This window comes from Montipora foliosa, chromosome 8 (genome assembly GCF_036669935.1).
Source record: "Montipora foliosa isolate CH-2021 chromosome 8, ASM3666993v2, whole genome shotgun sequence".
Classification (NCBI taxonomy): domain Eukaryota; kingdom Metazoa; phylum Cnidaria; class Anthozoa; order Scleractinia; family Acroporidae; genus Montipora; species Montipora foliosa.
In genome coordinates this window covers 12,039,048-12,051,071 of record NC_090876.1, presented here as the reverse complement: position 1 = coordinate 12,051,071, position 12,024 = coordinate 12,039,048, and the positions used below count along the sequence as shown (strand labels likewise).

At 40.0% G+C, this 12,024-nt stretch overlaps 1 protein-coding gene across 1 annotated transcript; it reads right to left on the bottom strand.

Annotated features, from left to right (window-relative positions):
- Window positions 1-7,903: 7,903 nt before the first annotated feature.
- LOC138012852 (uncharacterized) lies at window positions 7,904-10,956 on the bottom strand. The gene has a single exon (XM_068859764.1). The coding sequence runs from the start codon at window positions 10,928-10,930 to the stop codon at window positions 9,281-9,283; it is 1,650 nt and encodes a 549-aa protein (XP_068715865.1). The 5' UTR covers window positions 10,931-10,956; the 3' UTR covers window positions 7,904-9,280.
- Window positions 10,957-12,024: the final 1,068 nt, after the last annotated feature.

Here is a 12,024-nt window from a genome sequence, read left to right as displayed (position 1 = left end):
TTTTTCATTTTTGTACATTTCTTTCACGTTTTCAGCAAATCTACCACGTGAAATGACCAATTCTCAAGTTTTACGGAGAACGTGAAAAAAAGGCAGCGAATTTGAATTTTCTGTCGTAGATTCAATACTGCACCTCCTAATTCAGTTCCTGGGGAGTTACACTAGTTTTTAGAAGTTAGACAAGCCGACATAACGACGAAAAAGATTAATAAAGTGAACTTGCAATTTTAAATGACGTCTTCGTTACCGTCGCGTCGCAGATCTTAAAGTCCCTAATAATTAACCTTCTCATATCCAACGCGCGCTCATGGAGTAATTGTTTTGCTTTTTTGTTTTTTGTTTCTTGACAGTATAATAGTTAAAGTAAAATAGAGATGTCGTTTAGTGTGGTGATTATTAACATGAGCGCTAAATTTTAAAGTGGCTGCCTCCCGTTTCGTAAATGTCACCGATCCGAGTGAGAGATATAAACGCCATGGAAGGAAATTTAATTCCGAAAAGCACAAAAGATGCTATTGAGTTTTTAGTGATAAGAAGTCAATATTATGGTGATACTGAACCAAATTAAAATGTTAAACGATGAACGAAAATCCTGTAATTCTTCAGGCTTTTTTCTACAGAATTATTGGAAAAAAAAGATTACGAAAGAATTCGAAAGCATCATGGCAGTAAATGTAGAGGGAAAAGACGGCGTTTTTTGCAAGCAAACAAATTTGTTATCGTTGTTAGCGTCTTTCGAGCGTCATCGGTCCGTGCACAGTTCGGCCAATTCAATTTTCCATTTTTTCCACAATGCGTGGGATCTGAAGAGGAAATCGAAGCGTCCCAAAAACCCATCAAATCACTCAGGACAACGTAGAAATTAGTAAGTGGGTGAACTTTATTTATCTGACTGTCCATAAAAGGATTTTTGAAAAGAAACATCGCGATTTTTATGGAACATTTTCCTCGATCAGTTGAATCGGTCGTTACAACTGTCTCAGAATAACGTGACATCACGGGCTCTCGCATCCTTAGGGTTGTCTGCCTGTGGATGCACAGGCTGTTCAAAATTTGACTAGAAAGAAAGCATGTCTGTCTCAGGAAAAAAGTCGAATCATTTTAATTGTCACTACCAGTCGAAAAGTAAAAAAACAAGGCGCTTACTGAAAAAGAAATTTCAACCATGCAAGACAGAATATGCTAGTCTGAATGACACTGTTTTCAAGTGCGCCTAGAATTTTCTCTACTTCCAACTGTTAGTTTATTATAAAGTTAGTAAATACAGTGTATTCAATTCTCTTTTCTATAAAATAACTCAGCTTGCTTTCGTGTAGGATAAAATGCCTAAAGTCTGCTCATAACTTTCTTCACCTTCAAACAAGTTGGCAGCATATTTTGTTGACTTTCTTGTACTTTTCGGAACAGCATTTGCGACCAGCTTTTTAATGTCACTATCACTAGACCTCAGAAACGAGTTTGTTTTTTCTTTTAGTTCGAAATCATGCACGACGGCTGGTAGGAGTAAATATACCTCAAGATCCTAGCTAGATCCGGCAGAAGTTTTTCGACGATCACTCATTTTTGAAGGAGAAAAAAGAGCAGTATGGCTTGTGTTACTTTTCAAAATTTTGGCCTTCAAGGCTGGTACGTAACGGTTGACATCAGTTGATCGGTAGGTTATCGATACTTTAACTATGTAATTTTAGGGTCTGATTCGGCATTTAGCTCTTATTAACCGATCAAAAGGTCTGTACATATAGACTGACTAAGCTCGGTTAATAAGATGTTTATTATATGGCAAACAAGAACCATTTAATTCGTTTAATGTAACTGGTTTGTACTAACTGACATTTTGCTTGCAAACGGCGATGAGTGGCGATGAGCTGAACTTAATTCTGTCAAAGTTTGCTCGTCATCCTCTCTTTCGTCATCATGCTGTTTGGCACTTCCATAAATAAATATTGGTAGAAGAAAATAATCGATATTTTTGAATTTTAGTTTGCATCTTTTCACCGCAAAACATTACCGGTCTAGACGCCGGTCTAGATGGGAAAATCTAGACCGCGGTCAATATCGATTTTAGCCAATCAAATTCGTGAATTTTGTAGTTCCCAGTACTCGTGAGACAGAGCCATATAATAAGGAGAATTACAGCCCGGTTAGCCGGGCTGCGGGTTCTGAAAGAAATCCTCTTGAAACGAAAGTGGCGATTACATGGAGCAGGTTTCAGCCCGGGCTGAGAATCTAGCCGGTTTCAGAGACCGGGCTAGGATTTTCAGCTCGGCCAAACGGGCTGAAAAATAAGCAAGAAGTCCATGTAATCGAAATGAAATTTCAGCCTGGGCTAAAAAGGGGAACGTGATCATGGCATCAATTGTGTTTTCGCATCGCAGTAAATTTTCTCACGCAAATTTGCGTTTTGCGCCCGGGCTGAAATTCATCATGTAATCGCAACAAAAGTTCAGCCCGGAGGGCGGAGCGAAATTTCAGCTCGGGCTGAAACTCACCATGTAATCAGCCCCTCAATGTATCCTTTCACCAAGCTATGAGATTTTCTTATTAGCGGAGACAAAATATGCAAGGGTCATAAAGGACACATTCCTCATAAATAAGACAGATAATAGCGAGCATATCTTTATTCTTTCGGCAGCAGATGCCAGGAGCCAACGCCATAGACCGAATGCATAAATGGCGGCCAAAAAAAATATTCTTTTGTTTATGTGCTAATTAGCCTCACTAGTCACGTTTGCATGGACAAAATATAAAAGAAATGTTGCTTGAGAGTGAGGCTAGTGAGTCTCATTAGCACATGAACAAAAGAATACATTTTTGGCCGCCATACCTTTGCGCTTATCTTTCCATTTATAGAACTTATCCTTTAGTAGGAGATTCATATTTACACAATTTACAACAATTTGCATTCATTGCTTTTTACTATTTTTGGTCTTCCTTTGACAATAACGTTTTCAGTCCGATTGGCCCGGCATTCTGAACAGTGCATGCAGAGCCGAAAAACTCGTGGCGTTCTAAAGCAGAAAGATACGCGTAAATTTTGACTCATAGGATTAGTATTGGAGAGATAAGCTCCTACTTATGGACTCTTGCGATCGCTAATCCTATTGTGGAGGCGACAAATATTTTAGTACTCACAGGAAAACTTTTTTAGTACACTGGTAGAAGACCAACTTTAGTGTTGGCAATTCTGGTCTTGGTTTTCAGATAAGACTGACTGCAGCCCGTCTATGTAGTTGCGCAAAAACTGTCAAGGTGACCGCGCCTTTGCTTTGTTATGTCCACTCTCTGTTTAGACACATCTCCAAAATGAACAAAGTCCATCGCGGAAATCTAGTTTTGACAAGGAAGTTCAAACAAACGCTCCCAGATCCAGTCGTCCTAGACCCTCGAAGGAGGATAGTTATCCTACCCAGCAAACAGTGGTTTCCTGAGTGAAATATTTCTTGTTCAGAAAATTCGAGATAATGCTGGTTTCATTTACTGAGTGATGACACGAGTCTTAAATATCCAAATACCAGTGATCTATTTGCGTACAAGTGTGATATCTGCTTTTCATAATTCTTATTATCCATTTTCACATGTAACGTAGAATAAATGATAATGAGAAGAAGCATGCATTCACCTAGTAATTACACGCTTGAATTGTTCCGCCATATACTAATCTGTCGGTTAAATATACGCTCGCACGCGATAAGCCATATCGAGTCAGGAAGTCTTAACTATTAAAAACAGACTTTGTTTTCATACTTTTGTCAACGATACAAATCAGACTGATATGCATTTACTTGGCCAAACAGTCACTTTAAAAGGAAACGTGTCTTGCCTTCTGATCAAAGTAAAAAAAGGCTAAGCTAAAAAAAGGCTAATCTGTTTTAATAGTACGAGAATTTCGTAGAAAAAAACTTAAACCTATGAAATTTCTCTCCTAAGTAATATTTTCATTACAGTATTTCTTATACTTCGGACAGGCTATTTACGATTTAAACAACAAGTACTTTGAAGCCCATTTTATCACTGCAAACTAAAGCAATTATGCCATCAGTTGTCACCGTGATCCCTCGTAAGTACATTAAATTTTCTTCTTTGTACTCGATGTTGCGAACAAACTCTCCTTCCTCAGTTAAAATTACGATTTCTAGGCGGTTGAGGTGTATACTTTCCACATGTACGCCAGCGACAACGATGCATCGGCTTGCTTGATGGTATGTCATTTGAGGGAAGTGGAATGATTTATCTACTTGAAACTGACCATCGCGTTTCCCTTTTCTGTTAAAAAAGTTGATATAATAGGAATCTCGTCCTCCTGTAGCAACAGCTACACCTCCACCACAGGTGGCGGCGACAGCCGAGGAGACCTTCAACTCCCTCTCTCCGAAACGGCGAACAAACTTTCCATCAGTCTTGTACATGTCAACTACATGGTGTCCCCCGGCCAACACCCCGCGAACAAAAATCTTGCCCTTGTCCGAAATTGCCAAGGATGACCAGGTCCATGACCACATAAGGTCCTCCTTCAGAGGAATCATGCTATTAGGGGTCTTCAAGTATACATAGGATTTTACTTCCTTGGAACGATCGTCTTCTATCGACACCAGGACATACATGTTGTCACATTGGTCTGTTGCTACATCATGAACAAACACTGTTCCAGTTTTCCCTTCACTAACGGGACGAAAGAAGGACAAAAAATTCCCATGATTGTCGAATACCTTTACGTTACCATCCTTGTAATCAGCCACAATGAACTGCCCCAGTGTGTTAGTAGTGATACCCCAAGGTTCTTTCAATGTTTGCTCCTTTTCTCCTTTCTGACCAAATGTCCAAAGTAAACAGCTGTGCTTCTGTCCTATTTTGCACAAGCATTTTGAGACTCTTGGATCCACCAAAGGGTTTACGCTGTCATTTCCACCATCCAGTTGAATGCGAGGCCACGATTGCAGTATTTCTTGTACCTCTTTGTCGCCAAACCCCTGTGTCATGACTATAATGTCGTAGATCATGCGATTCAGGCGACAAGTCTCTGAAACCATTTCCCTACGTTCTTGCTTGCTAAACAAACCACGGAACCTTTTTTTTGACCTCGAAGGTGAAGCAGTTCTCAACCACTGGGTGGGAATTTAATCTTTCGATGCACATTTTGCATGCAGATGATACCGTTGATGGATTGTCTGCTGCCTCCAGCACTGTGGCCATCATGCGATACTCCATAGCTGAAACACGGTCAGACGGCTTCAGGCCTTCGTCATTGAACGCTTCTGTAGCTTTACGTCGAGCATCTTCGAACCGTTTCTTGGCATTTGAAAGCAGTTCCTTGGATGATTCGTTTAAGCTAATCACCTCTAACTTCCGAATTGCGTCTTTGATTCCATTGTCTGGCTGTGTTATGTTCGAGCGCAATACTTTGTGCAAAAGGATAATTCCTTCCTGAAAGAAGTCTATTGCAGCCAGTAGATCCTTTCTTGCCAGTCCGTCCAACTTTGATTTGACTTCACTGAGTTCTCGAGTAATCAAGTCTCGAAGCCGTTGATTAGTTACGTCGCCGTCTTTGAGCTTTTCAGCTGCTGCATCCCTGCTTTTATTCACAATAAAGCCCACAGTTACCTTAAAGACGCACACTAGAAGTGCAGACATTTTTTACCTAAAATGTATATCGAGTTTTAAAATAGGTTTGAAACCGGAAGAGCAGAAAAATGCACAATAAAAATGACGTACTGGACTTCAGTTGGCTAAAGCAATGCATGACATCATTTAGAGCAGATACAATTGGCTAAAGCAGAGCATTACATCATTTGGTGCAAATACAATATATGACACGCCATCTATAGCAAAATATCATGTGCGGAGACGAAACGAGATAGTGTCGAAAAGTAACGTAATATGGCGAAATAGATACTGCATATGAATTAAAAATCAACAGCTTCAAGAAATAGCTCAAGAGCAAATTCTGTCATGACTTTGTGCCACGGAGAAAACGGAGAGATTAAACAAAAAAAAAAAGATTTTATTACAGTTAAAATAAACCATGAGCAGACCAGTGAACGAATAACGCCATATGCATGCTTGTCACGCGAACAAACATGGCGTCAGATGCCACTCTGTCATCGGCCAGAAGGAGGTCACTTCAGAACCTCATAGGGCCACGAAAGCCGATGAGTCCGATGTCGACTTCTTGATGACGTTCAAATTTGAATTCTAGATGAGGGCATACTCTCAGAAAACACTGTAAATCAATCTTGTGACTAAGATTTAAACCTTAATTAATCGAAAAATAGTAAATTTTGACAGAGTATAATGAAAATTAATGAAATTTAAAGGCAGCTGAGAAACCTCCTTTTCACGGATGGCTGGTTGCACCTACAAGCTCGCGATATCGCGCATGTCTGTCTCAGGAAAAAAGTCGAATCATTTTAATTGTCACTACCAGTCGAAAAGTAAAAAAACAAGGCGCTTGCTGAAAAAGAAATTTCAACCATGCAAGACAGAATATGCTAGTCTGAATGACACTGTTTTCAAGTGCGCCTAGAATTTTCTCTACTTCCAACTGTTAGTTTATTATAAAGTTAGTAAATACAGTGTATTCAATTCTCTTTTCTATAAAATAACTCAGCTTGCTTTCGTGTAGGATAAAATGCCTAAAGTCTGCTCATAACTTTCTTCACCTTCAAACAAGTTGGCAGCATATTTTGTTGACTTTCTTGTACTTTTCGGAACAGCATTTGCGACCAGCTTTTTAATGTCACTATCACTAGACTTCAGAAACGAGTTTGTTTTTTCTTTTAGTTCGAAATCATGCACGACGGCTGGTAGGAGTAAATATACCTCAAGATCCTAGCTAGATCCGGCAGAAGTTTTTCGACGATCACTCATTTTTGAAGGAGAAAAAAGAGCAGTATGGCTTGTGTTACTTTTCAAAATTTTGGCCTTCAAGGCTGGTACGTAACGGTTGACATCAGTTGATCGGTAGGTTATCGATACTTTAACTATGTAATTTTAGGGTCTGATTCGGCATTTAGCTCTTATTAACCGAGCAGAAGGTCTGTACATACAGACTGACTAAGCTCGGTTAATAAGATGTTTATTATATGGCAAACAAGAACCATTTAATTCGTTTAATGTAACTGGTTTGTACTAACTGACATTTTGCTTGCGAACGGCGATGAGTGGCGATGAGCTGAACTTAATTCTGTCAAAGTTTGCTCGTCATCCTCTCTTTCGTCATCATGCTGTTTGGCACTTCCATAAATAAATATTGGTAGAAGAAAATAATCGATATTTTTGAATTTTAGTTTGCATCTTTTCACCGCAAAACATTACCGGTCTAGACGCCGGTCTAGATGGGAAAATCTAGACCGCGGTCAATATCGATTTTAGCCAATCAAATTCGTGAATTTTGTAGTTCCCAGTACTCGTGAGACAGAGCCATATAATAAGGAGAATTACAGCCCGGTTAGCCGGGCTGCGGGTTCTGAAAGAAATCCTCTTGAAACGAAAGTGGCGATTACATGGAGCAGGTTTCAGCCCGGGCTGAGAATCTAGCCGGTTTCAGAGACCGGGCTAGGATTTTCAGCTCGGCCAAACGGGCTGAAAAATAAGCAAGAAGTCCATGTAATCGAAATGAAATTTCAGCCTGGGCTAAAAAGGGGAACGTGATCATGGCATCAATTGTGTTTTCGCATCGCAGTAAATTTTCTCACGCAAATTTGCGTTTTGCGCCCGGGCTGAAATTCATCATGTAATCGCAACAAAAGTTCAGCCCGGAGGGCGGAGCGAAATTTCAGCTCGGGCTGAAACTCACCATGTAATCAGCCCCTCAATGTATCCTTTCACCAAGCTATGAGATTTTCTTATTAGCGGAGACAAAATATGCAAGGGTCATAAAGGACACATTCCTCATAAATAAGACAGATAATAGCGAGCATATCTTTATTCTTTCGGCAGCAGATGCCAGGAGCCAACGCCATAGACCGAATGCATAAATGGCGGCCAAAAAAAATATTCTTTTGTTTATGTGCTAATTAGCCTCACTAGTCACGTTTGCATGGACAAAATATAAAAGAAATGTTGCTTGAGAGTGAGGCTAGTGAGTCTCATTAGCACATGAACAAAAGAATACATTTTTGGCCGCCATACCTTTGCGCTTATCTTTCCATTTATAGAACTTATCCTTTAGTAGGAGATTCATATTTACACAATTTACAACAATTTGCATTCATTGCTTTTTCCTATTTTTGGTCTTCCTTTGACAATAACGTTTTCAGTCCGATTGGCCCGGCATTCTGAACAGTGCATGCAGAGCCGAAAAACTCGTGGCGTTCTAAAGCAGAAAGATACGCGTAAATTTTGACTCATAGGATTAGTATTGGAGAGATAAGCTCCTACTTATGGACTCTTGCGATCGCTAATCCTATTGTGGAGGCGACAAATATTTTAGTACTCACAGGAAAACTTTTTTAGTACACTGGTAGAAGACCAACTTTAGTGTTGGCAATTCTGGTCTTGGTTTTCAGATAAGACTGACTGCAGCCCGTCTATGTAGTTGCGCAAAAACTGTCAAGGTGACCGCGCCTTTGCTTTGTTATGTCCACTCTCTGTTTAGACACATCTCCAAAATGAACAAAGTCCATCGCGGAAATCTAGTTTTGACAAGGAAGTTCAAACAAACGCTCCCAGATCCAGTCGTCCTAGACCCTCGAAGGAGGATAGTTATCCTACCCAGCAAACAGTGGTTTCCTGAGTGAAATATTTCTTGTTCAGAAAATTCGAGATAATGCTGGTTTCATTTACTGAGTGATGACACGAGTCTTAAATATCCAAATACCAGTGATCTATTTGCGTACAAGTGTGATATCTGCTTTTCATAATTCTTATTATCCATTTTCACATGTAACGTAGAATAAATGATAATGAGAAGAAGCATGCATTCACCTAGTAATTACACGCTTGAATTGTTCCGCCATATACTAATCTGTCGGTTAAATATACGCTCGCACGCGATAAGCCATATCGAGTCAGGAAGTCTTAACTATTAAAAACAGACTTTGTTTTCATACTTTTGTCAACGATACAAATCAGACTGATATGCATTTACTTGGCCAAACAGTCACTTTAAAAGGAAACGTGTCTTGCCTTCTGATCAAAGTAAAAAAAGGCTAAGCTAAAAAAAGGCTAATCTGTTTTAATAGTACGAGAATTTCGTAGAAAAAAACTTAAACCTATGAAATTTCTCTCCTAAGTAATATTTTCATTACAGTATTTCTTATACTTCGGACAGGCTATTTACGATTTAAACAACAAGTACTTTGAAGCCCATTTTATCACTGCAAACTAAAGCAATTATGCCATCAATTGTCACCGTGATCCCTCGTAAGTACATTAAATTTTCTTCTTTGTACTCGATGTTGCGAACAAACTCTCCTTCCTCAGTTAAAATTACGATTTCTAGGCGGTTGAGGTGTATACTTTCCACATGTACGCCAGCGACAACGATGCATCGGCTTGCTTGATGGTATGTCATTTGAGGGAAGTGGAATGATTTATCTACTTGAAACTGACCATCGCGTTTCCCTTTTCTGTTAAAAAAGTTGATATAATAGGAATCTCGTCCTCCTGTAGCAACAGCTACACCTCCACCACAGGTGGCGGCGACAGCCGAGGAGACCTTCAACTCCCTCTCTCCGAAACGGCGAACAAACTTTCCATCAGTCTTGTACATGTCAACTACATGGTGTCCCCCGGCCAACACCCCGCGAACAAAAATCTTGCCCTTGTCCGAAATTGCCAAGGATGACCAGGTCCATGACCACATAAGGTCCTCCTTCAGAGGAATCATGCTATTAGGGGTCTTCAAGTATACATAGGATTTTACTTCCTTGGAACGATCGTCTTCTATCGACACCAGGACATACATGTTGTCACATTGGTCTGTTGCTACATCATGAACAAACACTGTTCCAGTTTTCCCTTCACTAACGGGACGAAAGATGGACAAAAAATTCCCATGATTGTCGAATACCTTTACGTTACCATCCTTGTAATCAGCCACAATGAACTGCCCCAGTGTGTTAGTAGTGATACCCCAAGGTTCTTTCAATGTTTGCTCCTTTTCTCCTTTCTGACCAAATGTCCAAAGTAAACAGCTGTGCTTCTGTCCTATTTTGCACAAGCATTTTGAGACTCTTGGATCCACCAAAGGGTTTACGCTGTCATTTCCACCATCCAGTTGAATGCGAGGCCACGATTGCAGTATTTCTTGTACCTCTTTGTCGCCAAACCCCTGTGTCATGACTATAATGTCGTAGATCATGCGATTCAGGCGACAAGTCTCTGAAACCATTTCCCTACGTTCTTGCTTGCTAAACAAACCACGGAACCTTTTTTTGACCTCGAAGGTGAAGCAGTTCTCAACCACTGGGTGGGAATTTAATCTTTCGATGCACATTTTGCATGCAGATGATACCGTTGATGGATTGTCTGCTGCCTCCAGCACTGTGGCCATCATGCGATACTCCATAGCTGAAACACGGTCAGACGGCTTCAGGCCTTCGTCATTGAACGCTTCTGTAGCTTTACGTCGAGCATCTTCGAACCGTTTCTTGGCATTTGAAAGCAGTTCCTTGGATGATTCGTTTAAGCTAATCACCTCTAACTTCCGAATTGCGTCTTTGATTCCATTGTCTGGCTGTGTTATGTTCGAGCGCAATACTTTGTGCAAAAGGATAATTCCTTCCTGAAAGAAGTCTATTGCAGCCAGTAGATCCTTTCTTGCCAGTCCGTCCAACTTTGATTTGACTTCACTGAGTTCTCGAGTAATCAAGTCTCGAAGCCGTTGATTAGTTACGTCGCCGTCTTTGAGCTTTTCAGCTGCTGCATCCCTGCTTTTATTCACAATAAAGCCCACAGTTACCTTAAAGACGCACACTAGAAGTGCAGACATTTTTTACCTAAAATGTATATCGAGTTTTAAAATAGGTTTGAAACCGGAAGAGCAGAAAAATGCACAATAAAAATGACGTACTGGACTTCAGTTGGCTAAAGCAATGCATGACATCATTTAGAGCAGATACAATTGGCTAAAGCAGAGCATTACATCATTTGGTGCAAATACAATATATGACACGCCATCTATAGCAAAATATCATGTGCGGAGACGAAACGAGATAGTGTCGAAAAGTAACGTAATATGGCGAAATAGATACTGCATATGAATTAAAAATCAACAGCTTCAAGAAATAGCTCAAGAGCAAATCCTGTCATGACTTTGTGCCACGGAGAAAACGGAGAGATTAAACAAAAAAAAAAAAGATTTTATTACAGTTAAAATAAACCATGAGCAGACCAGTGAACGAATAACGCCATATGCATGCTTGTCACGCGAACAAACATGGCGTCAGATGCCACTCTGTCATCGGCCAGAAGGAGGTCACTTCAGAACCTCATAGGGCCACGAAAGCCGATGAGTCCGATGTCGACTTCTTGATGACGTTCAAATTTGAATTCTAGATGAGGGCATACTCTCAGAAAACACTGTAAATCAATCTTGTGACTAAGATTTAAACCTTAATTAATCGAAAAATAGTAAATTTTGACAGAGTATAATGAAAATTAATCAAATTTAAAGGCAGCTGAGAAACCTCCTTTTCACGGATGGCTGGTTGCACCTACAAGCTCGCGATATCGCGCATGTCTGTCTCAGGAAAAAAGTCGAATCATTTTAATTGTCACTACCAGTCGAAAAGTAAAAAAACAAGGCGCTTGCTGAAAAAGAAATTTCAACCATGCAAGACAGAATATGCTAGTCTGAATGACACTGTTTTCAAGTGCGCCTAGAATTTTCTCTACTTCCAACTGTTAGTTTATTATAAAGTTAGTAAATACAGTGTATTCAATTCTCTTTTCTATAAAATAACTCAGCTTGCTTTCGTGTAGGATAAAATGCCTAAAGTCTGCTCATAACTTTCTTCACCTTCAAACAAGTTGGCAGCATATTTTGTTGACTTTCTTGTACTTTTCGGAACAGCATTTGCGACC

What these genes read in the sequence shown, in the direction of transcription:
- LOC138012852 (XM_068859764.1), bottom strand. Translation starts at nt 10,930, where the DNA reads ATGTCTGCACTTCTAGTGTGCGTCTTTAAGGTAACTGTGGGCTTTATT.